At 37.2% G+C, this 23,896-nt stretch overlaps 1 protein-coding gene across 1 annotated transcript; it reads right to left on the reverse strand.

The window, feature by feature from the left end:
* Positions 1-6,994: 6,994 nt before the first annotated feature.
* LAMTOR3 (late endosomal/lysosomal adaptor, MAPK and MTOR activator 3) lies at positions 6,995-22,932 on the reverse strand. Its single transcript, NM_001134202.1, is given in 7 exon segments — positions 6,995-10,537; positions 12,536-12,599; positions 14,011-14,144; positions 15,796-15,854; positions 20,502-20,536; positions 22,465-22,510; positions 22,842-22,932. Coding segments are annotated over 6 exon segments (375 nt in total). The 5' UTR covers positions 22,474-22,510; positions 22,842-22,932; the 3' UTR covers positions 6,995-10,463.
* Between the last annotated feature and the right edge of the window lie 964 nt (positions 22,933-23,896).

A 23,896-nucleotide genomic window follows, 5' to 3' on the forward strand; every position in this document is an offset into this window, starting at 1 on the left:
AAACCATCTGTGGCAAAGGATCTGATTTTCTTTCTTTTTTTTTTAATTTATAATCTATCACAGACTGAGATTTCATAAAATTCAATGAATTATTAGAAAAATCAAGCAAAAAATACAAATATCACAATCCCAGTTTATTATTATCAGATTCAACAGGCATAAAGTTACTATGTCAAATTGTTGTAAGTTTTTCAACACTTAAAACTGGCATGTCTGTATTTATCTTGCTAGCAAACAGTGTGCACAACAGCCCAGTCTGTGGACCACGTTGTGAGTAGTACAGGTCTAGCTGACTGGCAGGTAAAAGGAAACAGCCTTCTTGAGAAAGAATTCACCTGAAGACAGGAAGGGTTGAGGTGCACATGCTTTGTTGATGGAATATAGGCATCATTAGAGGGGAAAGGTGATTCAGAGCACATTCTTGACTGTTACTCAGCCCCTCCTCAGTAAAATCTAAAAGAGCTATTTCACCAGAGTCTCCAGTACCCAGACAATGAGATTGTAAGTTGTGTCACATTTTCAGCTGTGAACAAAGATGGCACCCTTGGCCTCAAGCAAGGGTTGTGTGCCCTTGTAGACAACAGCAGCCACAACCTGACTTAGCAGTAGCAACAATGGCCAGGGTTGTGGGGCATAACCATCCCAGAGAGCAAGAACGAAGAAAAAAACAATGGCAGATGCCATATAGTTTCAGAGTACATGTGAAGGGTCTGTGAGGACTTCCAGAAATATCTGGCAGGCATTTGAGAATGACCATATTTTCCACAGAAAAAGCAAGATGGGAGCCAGAGAAGTTAGACCAGCAGGTCCCTGATCCCATGCTACAGTTATTTCCCCAGTTCCAGATGCATCATTGGTATAGCCATCCAGGCATACCTTGAAGATATTGCAGGTTTGGGTCCACACCACCACAATAAAGCAAATATTGCAATAAAGTAAGTCACATCATTTTTTTGTTTCCCAATTCATACGGAAGTTATTGCTAAAAAAAATTATAATGATCATCTGAGCTTTCAGCAAGTTGCAATCGCTTTGCTGGGGGAGAGTCTTGCCTGGATGGTGATGGCTGTTGACTGATCAGGGTGATGCTTGTTAAGGGTTGGGGTGGCTGCAGCAATTTCTGAAAATAAGACAAAAATGAAGTTTGCTGCATCAATTGATTCTTCCTTTCCTGAAAGCTTTCACTGTAGCATAAGATGCTGGTTGACAGCATTTTACTAACAGTAGAATTTCTTTCAAAATTGCAGTCAATCCTCTCAAACCCTGCAACTGCTTTATCAACTAAGTTTATGTAACATTCTAAATCTTTTGTTGTCATTTCAAAAGTTCACAGCATCTTCACCAGAAGTAGATTTCATCTCAAGAAACCACTTTACTTGCTCATCCATAAGAAACAACTCATCATCCATTGAAGTTTAATCATGAGATTGCAGAAATTCAGTCCCATCTTCAGGCTTCACTCCTAATTCTAGTTCTCTTACTATTTCCATCACATCTGCTGTTACTTCCTCCACTAAGTCTTGAACCCCTCATAGTCATTCATAAGGGCTGAAATCAAGTTCTTCTCCACTCCTGTTAATGTTGATATTTTGACCTCCTCCTGTAAATCACAAATGTTCTTATTTTTGTTTGTTCTTTGGGTTTTGTGTGTGTGTGTGTGTGTGTGTGTGTGTGTGTGTGTGTTCTGTTTGTTTGTTTGTTTTTGAGATGAAGTCTCACTCTGTCACTCAGGCTGGAGTGCAGTGGTGTGATCTCACCTCACTGCAACCTCTGCCTCCCGGGTTCAAGAGATTCTCCTGCCTCAGCCTTCCAAGAAGCTGGGACTACAGGTGTGTACCACCACACCCTGCTAATTTTTGTATTTTTAGTAAAGACAGAATTTCATCATGTTAGCCAGGCTGGTCTTGAACTCCTGACCTCCTCTTGGGAGGCCTTGGCCTCCCAAAGTGTTGTAATTATAGGTGTAAGCCACTGTACCTGGCCACAAATGTTCTTAATGGCATTTAGAAGGTGAATCCTTCCTGGAAGGTTTTCAGTTCACTTTGCCTGGATACATCAAAGGAATCACTATCTATGGCAGTGATATCCTTATTAAATGTATTCCTTAAATAATAAGCTTTGAAAGTTGAAAGTCAAAATTACTCCTTCATCTATGGGCTGCAGGATGGATCCTGTTACTAGGTACGAAAACAACATTAATCTTATTGTACATATCAGAACTCTTGTGTGACCAGGTGCGTTTTCAATGAGCAGTAATATTTTGAAAGAATTCTTGTTTCTGAGCAGTAGGTCTCAACAGCAGGTTTGAAATATCCAGTAAACCATCCTGTGAACAGACGTATTATTATCAGGCTTTGTCTCATTTATAGAGCAGGGGCAGGGTAGATTCAGCATAACTCTTAAGAGCCCTAGGATTTTCAAAATGGTAAGTAAGCACTGGCTTCAGGTTAAATACCAGCTGTATTAACCCCTAACAAGAGAGTCAGCCTATCCTTTGAAGCTCTGAAGGCAGGCATCAACTTCTCTTTAGCTATGAAAGTGCTAGAGAGGAGAAGTCAATGACTGGCTTCAAAGCTTCAAAGGATGGCATCTTCTTCCAATAGAAGGCTATTCAGCTACATTGAAAATGTGGTGTTTAGTGTAGGCACCTTCATCAATGATCTTAGCTAGATCCTTTGGATACCTTGCTGCAGCATCTACATCATCACTTGCTGTTTCACCTAGCGCTTTTGTTATGGAGATGGTTTCTTTCCTTAAATTTCATGAACCAACATCTGCTAGTTTGAACTTTTCTTCTGCAGCTTCTTTACCTCTCTCAGCCTTCCTAGAATTGAAGGGAGTTAGGGCTTTGCTCTGGATTAGGATTTGATTTAAGGGAATATTGTGGCTAGTTTGGTCTTCAGACCACTCACACTCAAACTTTCTCCATCTCAGCAATAAGGCTGTCTTGCTTCATATTCATGTGTTGATTATGAGTAGCACTTTTAATTTTCTTCAAAAATGTTTCCTTTGTGCTGGGCTTGGTGGCTCACGCCTGTAATCCCAACACTTTGGGAGGCCGAGGCGGGCGGATCAAGAGGTCAGGAGATCAAGACCATCCTAGCTAACACGGTGAAACCCCGTCTCTACTAAAAATACAAAAAATTAGCTGGGCATGGTGGCGGGCGCCTGTAGTCCCAGCTACTCGGGAGGCTGAGGCAGGAGAGTGGCGGGCGACTGTAATCCCAGCTACTCGGGAGGCTGAGGCAGGAGAATGGTGGGAACCCGGGAGGCGGAGCTTGCAGTGGGCCGAGATCGCGCCACTGCACTCTAGCCTGGGCAACAGAGTGAGACTCTGTCTCAAAATAAAAAAAAAGTTTTCTTTGCATTCACAATTTTTTGACACAAGAGGCCTAGTTTCTGGCCTATCTCAGCTTTCAACACGCCTTTTTCACTAAACTTAATAATTTCTAGCTTTTGATTCAAAATGAGAGATGTGAGACTTTTCCTTTCATGTGAACACTTAGAGGCCATTTTAGGATTATTAATTGGCCTAATTTCAATACTGCTCTGTCTCAGGGAAGCGGGTGCCCAAGGGTAGGGAGAGAGATGGAGGAACAGCAAGTCAATGAAGCAGCCAGAACACACACATTTATTAAGTTTGTTGCCTTATATGGATGTGGTTTATCACACCCCAAAATATTACAATAGTAACATCAAAGATCACTGATTACAGATCACCATAACAGATGTAATAATCATCAAACCAGTTTGAAATATTGCAAGAATTACCAAACTGTGACACAGAGACAAAAAGTGAATATATGCTGTTGAACAAATGGTGCCAATAGACTTGCTCAACTCAGAGTTGCCATAAATCTTTAATTTGTAAGAAACACATCTACAAAACACAATAAAGCAAAGAGCAATAAAACAAGGTATGCCTGGGTGGATGAACTCAGCTATTCAAGACAGCTAAGCATAGCCTCAGACAATAAGGTATCCTTCACGTGATGAAACCAGAGTAATGGACAAGTCCAGCCTAGTTTGTTTAAATCAGATACTGAAGTTGGCCTTTATTAAAAAAAAAAATAGGGGCAAACTATGATCCAAAAAGACAGGTCTCAAACAAGGGCAAACTGCGTGATCAAAAAACTTACAATTTTTTTGTCCTTCCCTACACAAAGATACCATCTGCAACAATTTCATCATTTTTTTTTTTTTTTTGCTTAACTTTTCCTGAAATTTTCAAAATATCATCAATATTTTGCCATATTGTTGAACTCTCCTACACTTAAAAATTTTTTTCTGTTTGGAACACTTTAAAGCAAATTCCAGACATAGTTAATAAATGAGATATGGCTGTACTCAGCAACTGACAGAACCCCAACATTGGCTCCCTGATCTATAGAGTGTGGGCTGTTATAATAGGAAAGGCCAAGTAGAAACCACTAGAACTGCCTCCATCTGGGAAGATAGTAAACCAAAAGCAATCCCACATTCCCAGAGGGACTTAGAGGTTAGTGCCATCATCAGGGACTTGACGGATGCAGTGGTGGTGATTCCACCACATCTCCATTCAGCCCACCTATTTGACCTATGCAGAAAAAGATAGGTCTTGGAGAATGAGTAGATTATCACAAACTTACTCATGTGGTGACTCCAGTTGCAGCTGCTTTTCCAGATGTGATTTCATTGCTTAAGCAAATTAACACCTGGCACCTGGTATGCAGCTACTGATCTGGCAAATGCCTTATTCTCCATATCTGTCCATAAGCCCCACCAACAGCAGTATGCTTTCAGCTGGTAAGGCCAACAACATATGTCCTACCCCAAGGGTATATCAGCTCTCTGACCCTATGTCATAATTTCTCCACAGGGTCTTTGATCACATTTCCCTTCCACAAGACATCACATTGGTCCATTACATTGATGACATTATGCTGATTGGACCTAGTCAACAAGAAGTAGCAAATACCCTAGACATATTGGTAAGACGTGGGAAATAAATATGACAAAAATTCAAGTGCCTTCCAATTTACCAAAATTTCTAGGGGTCCAGTGGTGTGGGGCATGTCAAGATATCTCTTCTAAGGTAAAGAATAACTTGATGCATCTGGCCCTCTGACAATAAAAAAACGGTACATACCTAACAAGCATCTTTGGATTTTGGAGGCAACATTGTTTTCTATAGTGCTCATGTAATTCATTGGTCTTACCATGTTCCCCATCATCTTGGAGCAGCTGGCTTGATAAAATGCTAGAATAGCCTTTTGAAAACTCAGTTACAGCACTAGGTAGGTGGTGATATCTTGCAGGGCTGGGAAAAGGTTCTCCAGGAGGCTATATATGCTGTAAAATCAGCATCCAATATATGGTGTTCTTCCTTCCATAGCCAGGATTCACAGATCCAACAATGAAGGGGTGGAAATGGGAGCCATGCCACTCACTATCACCCCTTGTCCACTACCACAATTTTTGTTTTCTGTCCCCAAGTTCCTATGCTCTTTAGGTCTAGAAGACTTTGTTCCAAAACCAGTAATACTTCAACCAGGAGACACAATGATTCTATTAAACTGGCCATTAAGATTGCCACTCTGCCACTTTGCCCTCCTCACACCTCTGAATCAACACATAAAGAAGATAATTACTGTACTGACTAGGGTAACTAGTCCTGATTGCCCGGGGAAACTGGGCTGCTACTGCACAAGGAAATAAAGAAGGGTATGTCTGGAATACAGGAGATCCACTAGATCTGTTTTACCAAGCCCTGATTAAAGTCAGTGGAAAACTTTAAAACCTATTACAGGCAGGACAACGAATGGCTCAGATTCTTCAGGAATGAAGGTTTGGAATACCTCACCAGGCAGAACCACAAATAGCCAAGTTGCTTGCTGAGTGCAAAGAAATATGGAATAAGCAATGAAAGGTAGTTAAAAATACCAGCTACAACCACGTCCAATTGCCAAAACAAGAACTGTGATTATGTCTGTGTATTTATGTATACAAATATATATATATTACACATACACACATATATACTGAACAAATATTTTCCCCCCTCCTTTATCCTCTTAGCTAATGTAAGATATATTAACAGTGGTATCCTTACATCACGGTATTAAGGTACAGGATAGCAAGGAAAAAAGTGATCACCAAAGGACTTTGCATCCTCCTTTGGGGAATGGATTGCATCCTCTTCTGAGGAAACCTCCTCCAGGGAATATTTGTGGTTGTACATGTTAGAAGTACAACCTAGTTAGTCTTTACTTGGAGACTAAAATATGGTTTAAGATGCATACAGGCCAGGTGCGGTGGCTCATGCCTGTAATCCCAGCACTTTGGGAGGCCAAGGCAGGCGGATCACCTGAGGTCGGGAGTTCGAGATCAGCCTGGCCAACATGGCAAAACCCCGTCTCTGCTAAAAATACAAAAATTAGCCAGGCGTGGTGGTGCACATCTGCAATCCCAGCTACTCAGGAGGCTGAGGCAGGAGACTCGCTTTAACCCAGGAGGCAGAGGTTGCAGTGAGCTGAGATCAGGCCATAGCACTCAAGCCTAAGTGACAGAGTGAGACTGTCTCATAAAACAAAAAACAAAACAAAAAACAACAAAAACAAAGATGCATACAGGTGCCAAGCTGACTAGGAATGGACTGTGAAGGTTAGCTGTATGCATCAACTTGGCTAGGACACATTGCCTAGTTATTAAAACATGAATCCAGATACTGCTGTGGATGTATTCTGGAGATGTACTTAACATTTATAATCCCTTAAACTTAAGTAAAAGAGATAATCCTCCATAATGTGGGTGAGACTCATCCAATCAACTGAAAGGCTTTAAGAGCAAAACTGAAGTTTCCAAGAGGAAGAACTTCTGCTCCGAAACCGCAGCCTCAGCTCCTACCTGAGACTTTTCAGTCTTCTGGCCCGTCCAACAGACAGATGTTAGACTTGCCAGTCCCCACAATCGCCTAAGCCATTTCCTTGAAATAAATACACATATGTCCAACCGGTTCTGCTTCTTTGGAGAGCCTTGAGACAACTTTCTTCCCCAAATATCCCATTTTATTGTTTGTTGAAATATTTTATTTCTAATTTTATTATTTTTGAACAGTTAAAAACTCAAAATACAATGAAGTTTACAATGAAAAGGTTCACTCCTGGGATCCTTATCCCCCAGGTATCTAGTTCCACTCCTTGGAGACTACCAATGTGATCAGGTTCTTCCATGTATGTCTTCAGAGACAGTCTACCATATGCAAACAAATAGGAATACACACACATTTTTTCTTCTTACACATCAATTGTAGCATGCCATACAGTTTGACACCATGCTTTTCTCAATAAACTTTATTATGCCTTAGAGATCCTTTCATCTCAGTACCTAAAGCACTTATTCATTCCTTTTTCCACTGGGCAAATTAAATTTGTTTCACCAATCCTCTATAATTTATTATCTAAAGTGAGACACTGAGAGTGAAAACACTATTAATAATTATCCAAGAACAGCAGGTATAAACTGGTAGTGTTCACACAGCATATGGTTATCCTACCTATGGCAGATATTTAGGTTGCTTCCAATTCTTTGATATTACAAAGTTGCAAAGAATATACTTGTAAATACATACTTTTGCACATCTATGTGCTTTGTTTGGTAGGACAAATTTCTAGAAGTGGAATTGCAGAGCAAAAGGTTATGTATATGAATTTAAAAGTTTCACAGATGGCCAATTGCTGTACATAAAGAGTATAACAAGTTACACTTCCCTAGCAGGCATAGAGAATGCCTGCCCTACTTATTGAATAATCCTTTTCCCATAGTGATCCCATCTTTATAACAATGTTTTAAGCCCTCACATGTATGTACTGAAGTCTTTTTTCTGGGTGAGTACATACCATTGATATCTAGTTGTGCATTCAGTTCTGTACTACCTTTCAAAAATAGTTAATCTAGGTTTATACTACCCTTTCAAAAATTTCTTAGCAATTTTCACCACCTTATTTTTCCAGATGAACTATGGGATAGTTTATCTATTATACCCCCTCAGAAATTTTAACAGTAGCAGCATTCAACACGTAAAGGTTAAGTAGCTCCATTTATTATCATTTCTTTTTCTAGGATTTTTAGATATACAATTATTACCTGCAAATAGAAATCTGGCCACCTCATTTCTAAAAGACATTGTTTCATGCACCATTGCACTGGCAAAAATTTCCTGAATGATATTAAATAATCCAGATAATGGGAATTCTGGATTTCAGTAAGTACATTTAGTATTTCAATTGTAACAATTAACTACAGTCATGTGTTACTTAACAATGTGGATACATTTCGAGACATGCTTTGTTAGGTGATTTCATCATTATGTGAACATCATACTGTACTGACAGGAACCCCAGATGGTATAGCCTACTACTGCATACCTAGGCTATATGGTATATAGCCTACTACTACACACCTAGGCTATATGGTATAGCCTGCTGTTCTGACCACCCTCGTATGTGGTCCTTCACTAACTGAAACATCATTATATGGTACATGGCTGTATTTATAGCTCTTTGCAGGTAAAGCATTATATCTCTTGCCTCTATTTTATTTGTAAAGGCTATTTTCTTGCCCATTTTTGGTGCCCCTAGTCTGTGGTTCTATACCATCCTATGTATAGCTTTATCATAGCACTTTCTATACCTGCTTCCTTTACTGAACTCTAAGTTCTTTAAAGGAAGGTATCACAAATTAATCTCATATTTACACTGGAAGGAGGGAGGAAGGATGGAAGGAAGAAAAAGTAGCACATGGCCCGGTGCAGTGGCTCACACCTATAATCCTAGCATTTTGGGAGGCCAAAGCAGGTGGATCACTTTAAGTCAGGAGTTCAAGACCAGCCTGGCCAACATGGTGAATTCCTGTCTCTACTAAAAATACACAAATTTGCCAAGCGCGATGGTGTAAGCCTGTAATCCCAGCTACAAGGGAGAATGAGGCATGAGAACAGCTTGAACCCAGGAGGCAGAGGTTACAGTGAGGCAAGATCATGCCACCACTGCACTCCAGACTGGGCAACACAGCAAGACTCTGTCTCTTTAAAAAAAAAAAAGAAAGAAAGAAAAAGCAGCACAGCACCTAGCCAATTGCCTCACTGCACAATTCTAGGGATAACAATCACACATATTCTATGTGAAAGGCAACTCCCAGAGCATAGAAATATGATGCGACGTGAATGGTGCTTCTTAGAATTGTGCAATGTGATAGCTCTGCTGACTGGCACACAGGTGCTCAATGCATATGTACTGAACTGTTCCAGGGAAAAATTGATTGTCAAAGAGCCTAGAAAGAAATTAACTCTGAATGACAGACTGCATTCCTGAACATAAAGGGTATATTCTAGAACTGTAGTACCTCTTTCATGGAGATTAAATTAGGTTCATGCCTGAGGTTTCTTGGTTTCTTTTCTTTTTTGTTTTTGAGATGGAGTCTCTGTTGCCCAGGCTGGGGTGCAGTGGCAAAATCTTGGCTGACTGCAACCTCAGGTTTCTTTTCCAATTAACAGTTCATACTACCGTAAAACAATCTCCAAACCAATACCTACAACAAACACTCATTATTTATTCATGTGGCTGGAAGAGTAAATTAATTATGTTTAGATTTTTGGAAAAAGTCTGAACAAAAAAAGGACCTATACAGTGCTCAAACTATATTTTTAAAAATACTATTTTATTTTTACTCACATATGAAAAAAATGGCTGTACTATCATGTTTACATACATACTAACATTGGAAACAGAATAACGAATTGTATTTAAATTTTATAAAGAACACACAAACATTAAAACACTGATTGGTTACAGAAAGCAGAGTTTGAGGAAAAAACATTAGCTATAATTTTCATTTTCATTAAAGAGCAGCACCCTCTGAGAATAATCAAACTGATTAGTAATATTCATCTATACTGCAAAATAATATGTACAAAGGAAAGTTAGTGATTGTACTGATTTTATTACTTTTACCAAGCCATTTTATGTTCCTCACTCAATGCAAAGAAATAAAACATAATCTGAAGAAAAATATGTCCTTATTATTATTCACAATAAAAAGTTGGCTTCATTCTGCAAGCCTGGGCATATTGTACAACTGGGAGCACTTAACGGCTCAAGTGGATCGATGTACCAGTTTGATTCTGATCCACTGAATAGAATCTCTCATCCATATCTGGCAACCAGACTAACTCCATGGGAGCTGTGATAGACTGAACCATTTCTGTGGTATCCCTAGATCTCACTAAATAAGAAAGACCCTACACCAGAAAATATAGCAACTGATCTATCTATAAATTACATCTATATGCTAGCTCTTTAGTGTAAGTTGGAAAAAGGGGCCTTTCTTGAGCACATGGATAAAAGTATTATTGTAGTCTAAAGATTGCTGGATTGATATTGTGTTGTTATAATGAAGATAAGGTACACACTGAAACCACTGTCAGATTAAGAAACTTCCACAACTTGTCTCAATTCTTCAAACAATGGAGCAAGTTCCTTTTCTAGGCTGACAATTAGTCCTAAAATAAAGAGATTAAGAAACTTACATGTTAGAAAAATGTTCCTCAAAGTCTGAAACTCAAATTTCCTTATGTCCAAAATACATAGTTACCAAAAGTAAATCAGAACATAGTTTATTTCCCATGACTGAAACAAAATACAGGTTGAATATCCCTTATCCAAAATGCCGGGTATCAGAAGTGTTTTGAATTTTGGAATATTTGTACAATACTTACTAGTTCAGCATCCCTAACCCAAAAATCTCATATATGAAATGCTCCAGTGAGCATTTTCTTTGAATGCCATTATTAGTGCTCAGAAAGTTTCAGACTTTAGAATGTTTTGGATTTCAGATTTTTGGATTAGGGATGTTCAACCCGTACTATAACCCTAAATAAAGCAACCAAAAACTCCGTAGTCATTAATAAGTTTATTTTCAGCATCTATTACTAAAGTGAATGAGTGAAAAATACTTATATATTAGGAAATACAGAATAAATTATATGCACTATAATTTGTTAGAGTTTTGAAAGGAAAATCTTAATTTATACCTTACTGCTTCAAAATTTGCATTGAATCAGAAATAATACATATAATTTTTACTAAATAAAGCATACTTTTGTCTCTAAGCAAATTTTAACAGATCAGATCAAAAGATAGGTAGATAGGGTGCTTCTATATTGAACAAAGGAAATCAGAAATTTATTTTTATAAATTCAACAAACCTAAGACATAAATATTTCAAATGAAAAAATATTTTAAAAATAAATGGTAGAGTACAAAACACACTGGAGTTCAATGATGAACCTGGGAGATAAACATCTAGAAATAAGCATATCTTGCTTCTCCTTAGTTTACTAGAGTGAAAGGTTATCTACCTCAAACAGAGCCTGTTTTATGTTCAAACAAATAAAGATCTTTCTCTGTCTTATAGAATATAAAAAGCATCTGGACTCTCAAAGAAAGGGTCCAAGTACTAAAATATTGTTCTGTACATTATCATAATATATTAACAACTGGTGACTTAGTATGTGATGACAGGTGATTTATCAAAACTGAGATTTAGTATATTTCATAAATATACTTAAAATCTTAACACCATTACTATCCTATATAATTCAGAAAGTGTTTTTACATACAGTATTTTACAGATTCCTAAAATGTTTCGAAATGGAAGAGATCTAATAGATCATCAAATCTAAACCTCTCATTCTAAAGATGAGGTATCTAAGAACAGGCTTCAGTGACATGGCTAGAAGAACTTGCTCAGTTTGGAAGAAAAAACAAATAGAAAAAAATATTACAATTCTCAACAGCAATCAGATCTAAAGGAGACAGACCTTTTAATAAAAATCCTACTTTATATAAAATGAAGTAAAAAAATTACAACCAAGTGAATAGTCATTATTTTACACATAAATATCCAGTGAAGGTATTGGATACAATGGAATTTTACTGTTCTCTATAAAGGGTACGGCTTCCTAGCATTTGTTCTCAAATTCTTTGGTTCTCAAGAAGAGTGAGACTATGTTCATCCTATTCATGCTCTTTAAATTCTCAATCACATTCATCTTCCTCATTAGGTAAAATTTTAAGAATTCTAATTTAATAGATTGGTCTATAACTCATCGATCATTTTAATGCGTTTTGTTGGGTTATCTTCACCTTGTTTTCTTAAACTGCTGTAATGGGAGCAAGATGTAGCACTTAAGATAACATTTAATTTTCCTGTCTCCAAAAAAAAAAAAAAAAAACACTTACCCATACACTGTCTCATTTGAACTAGAAAATAACATTGTAAGATGGAGAAAGCATATATTATCTCCATTATACAGATATGGAAACCAGGATTAAGAGAAATCACTTTTCCCAAGACATAGAAAAAAGACAGTGAAACTGGGCCACAAGTTCAAGATTTTTGGCTCTAAATCTACTATTCCTCTTAAATTAAGGTATGGTAATTACATTAATTTTTTAAAATTAAGGATTAAAGTGATATTTAAGGTAATTAAACACACCTGTATTGGCACTGCTGCTGGCTATGAAACTCACCACCAAAGGTAAACGATTAAATTGAACCACCTAAAAAGAAAATAAGAGCCAAATAATATGTTGCATTATGAAAAGGTAGTAACTAAACTGAAACGTCTTAATCTTTCAAAAACTTTAAAATCATCAATGTTTTAGCCCAACATCATGGTATTATATTATGAAATAGAAAGAAACTTTATATTTCAGTGAATATTTTCATAAAACAGAATTAGTGATGATCTCTTAGAGACATTAATACAAGTTAGCCTGGAAAGTTTTTAAGGTGAAACCATATCTTCATCTTTTTATCTCTAAAGCCCAACAGAATGTCAATTACATCGTAAGGACTTAATAAATAGTTGATAATTAAATGGATAAATGCAGTATTTCTCAGTTATTCAAGTAGTTTTATCTTCACAATATTTTCTGGCTCTTGTGTATTACTGTAATTTAAATTAAATTTACAGTAACTTTAAATCAACTACCTTCAAAAAAAAAGAAAACTTAGTTTCAACCTAATCCTTATTGATGAAATTGAAGGTCAGATGGTTTGGTTATCTTTTACCTAATACACATTAAAATACATAACTTTTAAAATAAAAGATGAGCCTGGCATGGTAGCTCACGTCTGTAATCCTAGCACTCTGGGAGGCTGAGGCGGATGGATCACTTGAGGCCAAGAGTTCAAGACCAGCCTGGCCAACATGGTGAAAGCCCGTCTCTACCAAAAATACAAAAATTAGCCAGGCCTGGCGGCACACGCCTGTAATCCCAGCTACTTGGGAGGCTGAGGCGTGAGAATCACTTGAACCTGAGAGGCGGAGGTTGCAGTGAGCTGAGATCATGTCACTGCACTCCAGCATGGGGCGACAGAGCCAGACTCTGTCTTGGAAGAAAAAAAAAAAAGAGTAACTTAACATCAGTTGATTAGGAAACATCGCTCTAAAGCACAAGGAATTAATTTAGTCTTAAGAAAATGTAGCCTGAGATCAAGAGACATGCAAAAACTAAAAACTAACTTCTTTCCCACAAATAATAACCTCATTTATTACATATATATATTTCAAAAAAATGAAGGAATTAACAGCAAGAGCAAATTTAATAAACTTTCAAGGAAAGTTTTTTTTAACTGTTACTACAACAAAAAATGTGTGTCATCTGAGAAATCACAGTTGTTTAGCTAACGGCACCATCTACTGGAGGTAACAGTGACCTGACATACTCTTTTTAGGATAACACGTACTTTATTAAATCACTTAATTATTTTTCCATAGTAATTATTTCCTGGTATAAAATGTGAAGAAAATTACATTTTAATACAACCAATTTGAAGGCTAAAATTTTACAATTTCATCCCCTTCAAAACTAAAACTGAGAACTATAACACAAACTATTTTATATATATAAAAGGCACAAAAATGACAACTGAAATCAGCAAATCATTTGATAATTATGAACTTACCTGGTAGGTGTTATAGTAACAGATGATACTTTTATTTTTGGAAAGTCCAAGTTTGCTCCCTTGGTCTGTTGCAAGGGCAAAAGTGGATAAGAAACCAGGTCGCAAAGCATGCTCTGGAGCATTGTCATTGGCCACTAGAAAAATAAGTGATTTAAATAAAAATTATGCAGAGGATATGGTAGAGAGATTTACAGCCCTTTTTTTTTCATAAACCTCTTTTTAAAATTGAGCACAATGTTTCACAATATTGAAAATCATATCACTAATGGGGTCTCATCACTAATCAGGAAAAACTGCTCAATCAAAAGTTCACTGATGACAAGTAAGAGAAGAAATGCTGACTCTCACAATTTTTTTAAATTTTAAAAAGAAAACTAAATGTTTATATTTTATTGATATCTAACTTAAAACATAGATTAATCAAGTACATTTAACTGGTTATCTGAGGACTAGGCTAGAATAAACTAATGAAAAAAGTTACAAAACTTCTGCTCTTATAAAACCCACAGCAGCAGTATCTCTCATAGATATTAACAATCTGCAGCTGGTTACCTGTTTCATGTTTCTCTCACTCATTAAAAGGTTTGCATGGAGTTTGTTATATTAATGAGCGCAGGGCTCAAGGCTCTAACACAGAGATCTTCATGAAGAACATTAGAGCTGGAAAATCTGAGATTATTTTGTTCAAATCCCTCATTACAGAATTAAGAGAAGGCAAGCAATCTGTCCACAGACAATCAACAGCTATTTTATAGTGGGTTAGAAAGCACACTGGACCACACATCAGGAGATGATGGGTTCTATTACTGTTTTGTTACTGACTCATGTCCGACTTTGGATGGCAATGTCCGAAGATTATAAACCACAGGACCTCCTTTGTTATTATAATGTGTTTGCCAAAATTCTCCCAGAAATGGAATCAATGTGTATTATAGAAATGCTTATAATCTTTACAAATTCATGCAGTTTATTAATAAGAATCTAAGACACAGCTAACTCTCCATTAAAACTGCTAAGAAGTCCAAGTGTCTTTGCACTTTATCATCTTCACTTATAAAATGAAAGAACTACATTAGTTGACTTCTAAACCTCCTTTCATTTCTAAAGTCTAAAATTACCTGATATATATGACAACTCCAGGTGGAAAATTGTAAACAAAATATACAGAACATTATCCAATCTTTAATCTTTGATAAAGCCATTATAGTGTCCCAATAAAACCAGGAACATCCATTCTCATAATACCATAAAATAGAAATAGTAAAAATTGTCTGAATCCATACTGACTCTCTGTGACATCATGTTTACTTATGATCCAAATACATGGGTATTATCCTAAAACAACTAGCAATTTGATAAAATGTGTGTGTGTATGTATGTATGTACATATGTGTGTGTGTATATATATACACATATATATATACATATACATATATATGTAGGGGTGTCTGTGTGTATATCTAGCTGAATACATGCTCACTCTCATCACTTAGATTTACTAATGGTTTACGTTACACTGTAAATGTCTTTAATGGGAAATGGGTCTCTGATAAATCCATGCTTAAACTCTAGACGTTAATATGATACATGTGATATATAATACATTGTAGATTCAAATTCAACCTTCAACATACAAAAGCAAACACTTTCCCCAATACTAAGACCATCTCCCAAATTTACTAAAATGAATTTTACATGTTTGCCTGCTGTACTACTCAGATGTAAATTACACACATTTTTAGTCAAAAGCAAAGAAGACATTTGCATTTAAATGTTCAGTTTTACCTTTAATAACAGGTACTCCATCTCTATCTGACACAACAATGGCATGGAGCCCTTCAACACTAGAAAAAGAAAATAGTTAAAATATAAAAAAAGTTAAAATATAAAATTTTAAAAAGTTAAAATATAAAATATTTCGTTTTCTCAAACTATGAACCTCAAAGACATAATAACTCTCATGTATTTTCTGAAAAACCACAGACCCCAAAATTCTCCCAGAAATGGAATCAATGTGTATTATAGAAATGTTTATAATATTTACAAGTTCATGCAGTTTATTAATAAGAATCTAAGACATAGATAACTCTCCATTAAAACTGCTAATGAATGATCAGTCCATGGTACACAAAAGCATGAAAGATCATCAGCAGTGGCTATAGTGACAAAAAAGAGCCTTTTTCCTGTTTCATTCATGCAAATATTAAGCAGCCAGTATTTGTGGCACTTAATACTTTGATACTATGAAAAACAGAAATAAGCACAATCATTGCCTTCACATGGCTTCCAATCTAAAAAGTGAGTGTGTTACCAATAAAATAATCTCACAATAACAAACGTAAAACTAAAACTTGTGGCAAGTATTGTTAAAAAGTTCATAGGGATATGAGAACCTAGAAAAGAGGAGGTTGATGCAGACAGACAGCGGGCCAGAGAAGGCTTTCCTGGAGGCGGTAATACATCAGCTGAGATGTTATGGCACTAAGTGAAAAGAAGTGGAAAAATTGTTCCTGGCTGAAGAAACAGGGCAAAAGGAATGAAGGCCATGCAGTAATCCTTTCAGCCATGCTTACGTAAGAAGTAGTAAGCAGAATGGTCAAGCTATAGCTCTAAAGTTAGAAAGATCTGAGTTCCAGTCCAGGCTCTGCCACTTATTATTTATGCTATCTTGGGCTAGTTATGAAATCTTTATAAGCCTCAGATTAACAATTTGAAAATGGGAATAACTGTACTTACTTAGATATTGTGAAATTTAATAATACAAGGCATGTAAAGTGTAGGCTGGCACATAATTCAAAAATATCACTTATTAACTAATACCAATGGTGTCAATTGTGCACACTGACAATGACATAATTTATCACTAAAGTTTAAGTACTAAATTATCAGTGAGAATACCTGGGAAATTAGCAATTAAGAAATACATACAGTAGAGCACAAATATACTGTGTTAAAAAATATAAGGTGACACTCCTCGACTTTCAACATTTACACAAAACCCTTTCATTGTAACATAAAACTTATAGTCCTGTAACTATCTTATGGTATCTATAAACTACAACTCAGAGATATGTTCAATGTCCCTAGAGCAACCCGGAATGATCTATTCTTTGTGTTAACTTTAATGTATTAACTAAGGAATAAGAAATACTTATATTAACCTAATGTTTAAATACTGACATTAAATTTTTAAAAATCCCATTGTCAAAAACTTTTAAGTCAGAGAAGTGTTATTAAATATGAGTGGAAAATGTTATAAACAAAATCATTTGTCTTCCTTACATTAAAAATAAGAATAAAATAACTTTATAAATGACTTTTATACTATTTTTATCCTATTATTGGCATGATTTCCTATTCATTCAATTCTAAACTTATTTATGGATTAAAATATATCTCTAAGATTAATACATAACATAGGCCGGGCACAGTGGCTGACACCTGTAATCCCAGCAATTTGGGAGGCCAAGGTGGGCAGATCACCTGAGGTCAGGAGTTTGAGACCAGCCTGGCCAACATGATGAAACCCCGTCTCAACTAAAAATACAAAAATTAGCTGGGTGTGGTGGTGCTTGTCTGTAATCCCAGCTACTTGAGAGACTGAGGCATGAGAATCACTTGAACCTGGGTTGCAGTGAGCCAAGATCACGCCACTGCACTCCCAGCCTAGGTGACAGAACCAGAGTCTGTCTCAAAATAAATAAATAAATAAAGATTAATACATAAAATAAATATATTCTTCTAAGTTAAAAACTAGATTATATAAAACATATACTACGGATATTTGTACATATGCCAGTTATTTTGTGCAGTTACCAAAAGCAACATCATTTGAAACAGTAAAGCATTACAAATCCAACTGTCCATCAAGAAGGACAAGGTAAGTTATGATATACACCTACAAAGGAATACTCTGGAATACTCTGCAGCCATGAGAAAGAGGACGTTCTCTATGTACCAGGAAAGATTACTCTCAAAGTTACATTCTTAAGTGAAAAAATACACAGTTCAGAACAGTGTATAGAAGAAGCAATAAATTATGTACCAAAATGTGCAGGCATATGTGTATGTTGTGTGTATAAATACGTGTATATACATGTCTGCTCACAGGTACATAAAATATCTCTGTAGGTAATGGTGGGTGCCTCTTTGAGGGGAAACTGTGCATGTGGCTGGAGAGGAAGGATGGGCAGCTTCTCACTCTATGTTCTTCAGTTAAGTCTTGAATCTGAACTTTGTGAATGTACTACCTACCCCCAAAATAAATTAAAAAGCAGGTAAAAAGAGGACCACAAAAATGTTTAGAAAAATTAGTGCCACCACAGGTAGCTTCTTTTTTTAAATTTCCATGGAAATTACTTTAAATACAACTAATGCTCCAAAGAAAATAAAAGGACTTTCTTTTTGATGGACTTCACAGAAAAATGAATCCAGAAAGTAGAAAAATTACTTACACTCTTAAGTATATAATTTTAGAAATCAGGTCACAAATATAAAAGCTGTTTTCAATTCTACATACAATGTGCAGAGTAATATGAATAGAATTTACTAATAATTAAAAATAACTGGCTCATTAAGAGATATTACACTTTTAGAAGAAATGAATTAAAATTTTGTGAAATATTCTGAAGAAATCTAAACCTTAAGCTTACTAAAACAATCATTTTTTCTAAAAAACAAATGTTTACCATTACTAATCAAAGACATTGGATTTAGTTTTATACACATAATTATGAAATATTTGGTTGTTTTAAAACATACAAAGTGGGATTATTAAAGCCTGAGACTGCTTTGGGTCACAACCAGATTTTAAATTGCAAATGCAAGAACGATATTTTGCAGAGAATTCAAAAAACGCACAAAAACACACATTCCATTAGTATCTGTAGCTGGCTGACTTTGTTACTGAGAAGCACTGAGGTACAACAGTTAAAAGCATGAATCCATGGCTCTGAAGCAGGATGCCTGCATCCAAACCCACACATCTAGCAACAAATCAAAGTGTATATTCTACTATTCTTCATAAATGTTCAAAACATTATTATTTCTTCATTATTATTGTTCTGGGATGCAGTAAGCCTATTTTCAATAAATAATATTATGAGTTGAACTGGCTTTTTTTCATTATTAAAAAAAAAAACTGACAGTACTATAATACCTTTCCTGCCATTATGAAAGATTTTCATAAAGCTTTTAACAAATATCCTTTAACTGAATTTATTTCTTGGATAAGCACAACAACCTGATATTTCCCCTTTTGTTAAAAGGTAAGAGACATCCGAATTCAAAGAAGCAAGCATTTACTTTCCAACTATTTTTGATCAACATTAGAACTACTCAGTAATATAATAAATACTTTTGGTATTATTCTCTAATTCCTTTATACAGACAGCTTCACCATACCCAGTGTCACATGCTATTATGATTTTGAGAGTACACTTAACAGTTAAAATGAGATCCCCATTGTCTGAAACATTTTTATTGCTTATAATCACAGATGATGTAATTAGAATCAATTATTGCTTTATTTATTAGATCTCCAGGTGAATAATGAGTATCTTTCTGGTGGGTTTATAACTTAAGAACATTGAATGCAATTTTGCTGTTTCTTCAATAAGAGATGCTAACACTCAAAAGAGGATTGTAAATCACTAAGACTTCTAAGTGAATTAACTATGCACTATTAACTATTTCATCATATCACCAGTGTAGTGGGGTATCTCTCCATCCCAATTTGAGCACCCTTTCATTATGCTAAGGTAACTACAGAAAAACACAGAAAGCCCTCATTTTGCATAGTTCCAATATGCACATTTTAGTTACTATGGTTAAGTAACACCACTCCCTGCAGAAGAGCACAGGTCAAATTTTAGTTAGCAAGGCATAATACCTCAATAACTATATAAAGTATAAACTTTTCTAACTCTTTAGTCCACAAATCACTACATAAATAATTATGTAATCAACAGATGCACACTGTCATCAGTAACCAGCCACATCATTTCTTTCAAAGTATGTTGATGGTTGGTCACTGTGCATTTGTTATGCAGCTCATGCAGAGACAGCAAAGCATGTAGTTTTGTACCTGCTTGTCTCTCAATGATAAAGTAAGTGACATTTAGAAAAAGAGATAATAAAAAGAGGAAACTGGCCAACAAAGACGAAATACAGCAAAGAAATGAAAAGTAATAATGCTGGAAATGAATTTCAAATAGAAAGTAAAGAGTTATAGAAGAAACAGATGACCAAGGGAATGCTGACACTATCGCTCTAGATACACAGAGAACTCAGTGAAGGCAAACTTATTGACATAAATGAGGAAAGCGGTTGTGATGAAAATTTTCCAGAGGACATGATGCTGGCAAAAAATATTCATATTAAAGGAAATCTCAGAGATACTTCACAACATTGAAAATACACAGACAAAATACTTCATAAAATTAACATATGGCATATAGAATTTATTCAATAACAAATTAAAAATTTCTTACCTTGGTAACTTTTTATACAAGAATCGCTTTAGGTCCTGAAAGAGAGCATTAAAAAATCATGTTATAATAATAGGCCTTCCACTGATTTCTAGATCCTGTCCTATCCAAATTTTAGGGAACTTCAGTTATCATTCATAACCTTTCTTGCTGTGTTTTATCTTTCTCTGTCTGATTTGGATGTTTACTAGTCACGCAACTTGGAGTAAGTTAACCAACCTTTTTTCTCTAAGCCTATTTCATTATTTGTTGAATAGGGCTAATATAGAACCTACATCATAAGAGTGCTGTAAAAGTTTATTGAGAAGATGCATGGATTTGCATACCTAGAAATGGGAAACACATTTTAGCCATAAAATTACATCATAATTTTCATACTAGTGTTTTACATCCTGTTGCTATTGTCACTTGAGAAGACATTATAAACATCTTTCCATGTTCAAAGATAGACTTTCCACCATCATTTTAATGGTCTTAGGTAAGGTGATATGACTTCTGTAAGACTGTTGTCTCACGTGACTATCACATTATAAAAATATGCTTTCCATTGTTTCATTATTTGTTGAACTCACCTACTCAACAAATAATGAAACAGTGTAAGGTATATTATTATAATGTAATTTTTAAAATATTTTGTTTAAGGACCTAAAATAAATTCTATGACTATGTGAGGCAACATTTTTTTTTTTTTTTGAGACGGAGTTTCGCTTTTGTTGTTCAGGCTGGAGTGCAATGGCGCGATCTCGGCTCACTGCAACCTCTGCCTCCCAGGTTCAAGCGATTCTCCTGCCTCAACCTCCCGAGTAACTGGGATTACAAGCACCCACCACCACGCCCAGCTAATTTTTTGTATTTTTAGTAGAGACAAGGTTTTACCATGTTGGCCAGGCTGGTCTCGAACTCCTGACCTCAGGTGATCCACCCGCCTTGGCCTCCCAAAGTGCTGGGATTACAGACATAAGTCACCACGCCCAGCCCAGTCTTACAGAATATAAGATAAATGACAATGTGTGTCAAGTGTTTAACACGAAACACAGTTAAGACTAAAGAAATAGAAGACTATTTTACTTTTCTAAGCTGGGGCTCACTGCAAATTCCAACTTCTGGGCTCAAGCAATCCTCTCGCCTCACTTCCAGCATAGCTGGGACTACAGGGGTATCAGTGCGCCTGGCTGATTTTTAAATTTCTTTTTGTAAAACGGGGTCTTGCTATGTTGCCCAGGCTGATCTTGAACTCCCAGCCTCAAGTGATCCTTCCATCTCGGCCTCCCAAAGTGCTGAGATTACAGACTAAGCAACTGCATTGGCCAGAAGACTATCATATTTTGTCTCATTACACTCTCTCTCATCCCAGGAATTTCACTGACAATTTAGGTATCAATTTTAACCTCACATGGATTAATCAGATATCTGTTGTTTTGAGCATCCAACACTTACTATTCTCCAAACCCGACTGATCATTTTATCCTCCTACACACACACACACACACACACACACACACGTTACCATGTTTCTAAAGAGGCATGGGTTAGAAATCATCGTAAATTGCTACAATAAACCTAATGAGATATTGTTACCACTTACTGGAAAAAAGTATTGTGGGTACATGTCCTACTGACCAAATTCTGACAGGAAAAGCAGCAAACCATCATTCAGAATTTCAAATGGTAAATATACAGAGCCTCTCTTATGCCCCAGCTGGATTGGGGAGTAGGGAAAATGTAATTTTCTCAGTCTCAAGCACCTTAGTGTCCTACACCCCCATTCGAGGCAGAAACTCAGGATCCTGCAAATTCATTCCTATTAGTCTCCCACTTCAGATATCAAAGAAAATAATTAACTGGGATGGGTGGGGCTGGGAGGATCAAAACAAATTTCTACTTGGGAAGCTCTACCTCTCCCCGCTCAGTATTGCCCTCAAAATTCCCCACTCTCCCCTTCCTTTTATGTAGGGGTGTCACTCACATCCGCCATGATGAACCCCCTTCTCTCGCAGGATCAATCTCCACGCCTGGAAGAGAAACTCCCGGTGACTCTTCCCTCTTTGGCTTCCTCGTTCTCCCCACCCACAACTTAATACGCGAGATCAGCCCTGGTCAGAACCAGGTAAAACCCCCACGGTTCTAGGGCTTGGCCCAGCCGGCCCAGTGGGAGTCGGAGTGCCCCAACACCCCCACGGGACTCAGCTGGCACCCCTTACCTCAGCCCACCCCATCCCCTGCCCCTCCACCCCAAAGAGCTAGGCCCAAAGAAAAGAAGAGGGGTTCCTCTCCTGTTTAATCTCACCACCCGCGCCACCTGCGGGACTAGGCCTCAAAACTAGGCAAAGTAGCGCCAGTTACCTCGGGTTTCTGGGCTGCCTGGTTCTCTCCGCTGTCACTTCAGGGACAGCTTTAAAGACAGGTTCTTCCTCAAGCCACCGTCACATGATTCATGACCTCTTCTGCGCTCCAGGAAGCACTTTCTACGCCGCCGTCCCCCCACGATACGGGATTTCCGGTGGGGCCCGGCGGAAGCTGCGAGGGCGCGGCCGCCGGAAGCGCCCCGCCCCTCCCCCGCCCACCGCGGGCCGCGTCTTGCGCCTGCGCCTTGTGTCAAGGGCCGAAGGAAGTCAGCTGTAGGGTAGAGGATTTGTATGAGATCGCTGGACCTTAAGGAACCCAGAAAATGCAAGCAAGGTTATGTGTTACAAGACATTCTTGTGCAGAGAGGGTGTATAAATGTCATTAGTTTTGCAGGGTCCGTTATCTTAAAACCTTTTCTTGTAGATGAAGAAATTTGAGGGGATGGTGTGATGAGCTGAAGAGCAAGCACCAGATTGCCTGTGATTGGAAGTACCAGGTCCACAGGTTTCTGACCTGTTTCCTAGGCTCTTGTGACTTCTCCATGGGTGCTCGGATGCTCTTTACTCAAGGCCGTATCTAGATTGAATGGGGAGGAGCCATGGGTTTTCTGGAGCACTTCAAGCGTCTACTTTTAACATGCAGACACTAATTACGGGCACCTTCTATGTTCCCTTTTACATCAGAATTTTTAAAAATTAGTAAGGTCTCATGTAATACATAATAATTAAAAAAAATAAAAGCCTTTCCGGGTGCGGTGGCTGACGTCTGTAATCCCAGCACTTTGGGAGTTCGAGGCGGGACGATCCTTTGAGTCCAGGAGTTCCACACCAGCCTGGCAAGATAGGACCCCATCTCCACTAATAATAATAATAATAATAATAATAATAATTAAGAATTATCAGAACGTGGCGTGCACCAGATACTCGGGAGGCTGAGGCAGGAGGATCCCTTGAGCCCAGGGTTTGAGGCTGCATTCAGTGGTGATCGCCCCACTGAACTCCAGCTTGAGTGACAGAGCGAGACCCTCAAAAGAAAAGCTTCTTTAGAAATCG

Source organism: Pongo abelii, chromosome 3 (genome assembly GCF_028885655.2).
Source record: "Pongo abelii isolate AG06213 chromosome 3, NHGRI_mPonAbe1-v2.0_pri, whole genome shotgun sequence".
Classification (NCBI taxonomy): Eukaryota; Metazoa; Chordata; class Mammalia; order Primates; family Hominidae; genus Pongo; species Pongo abelii.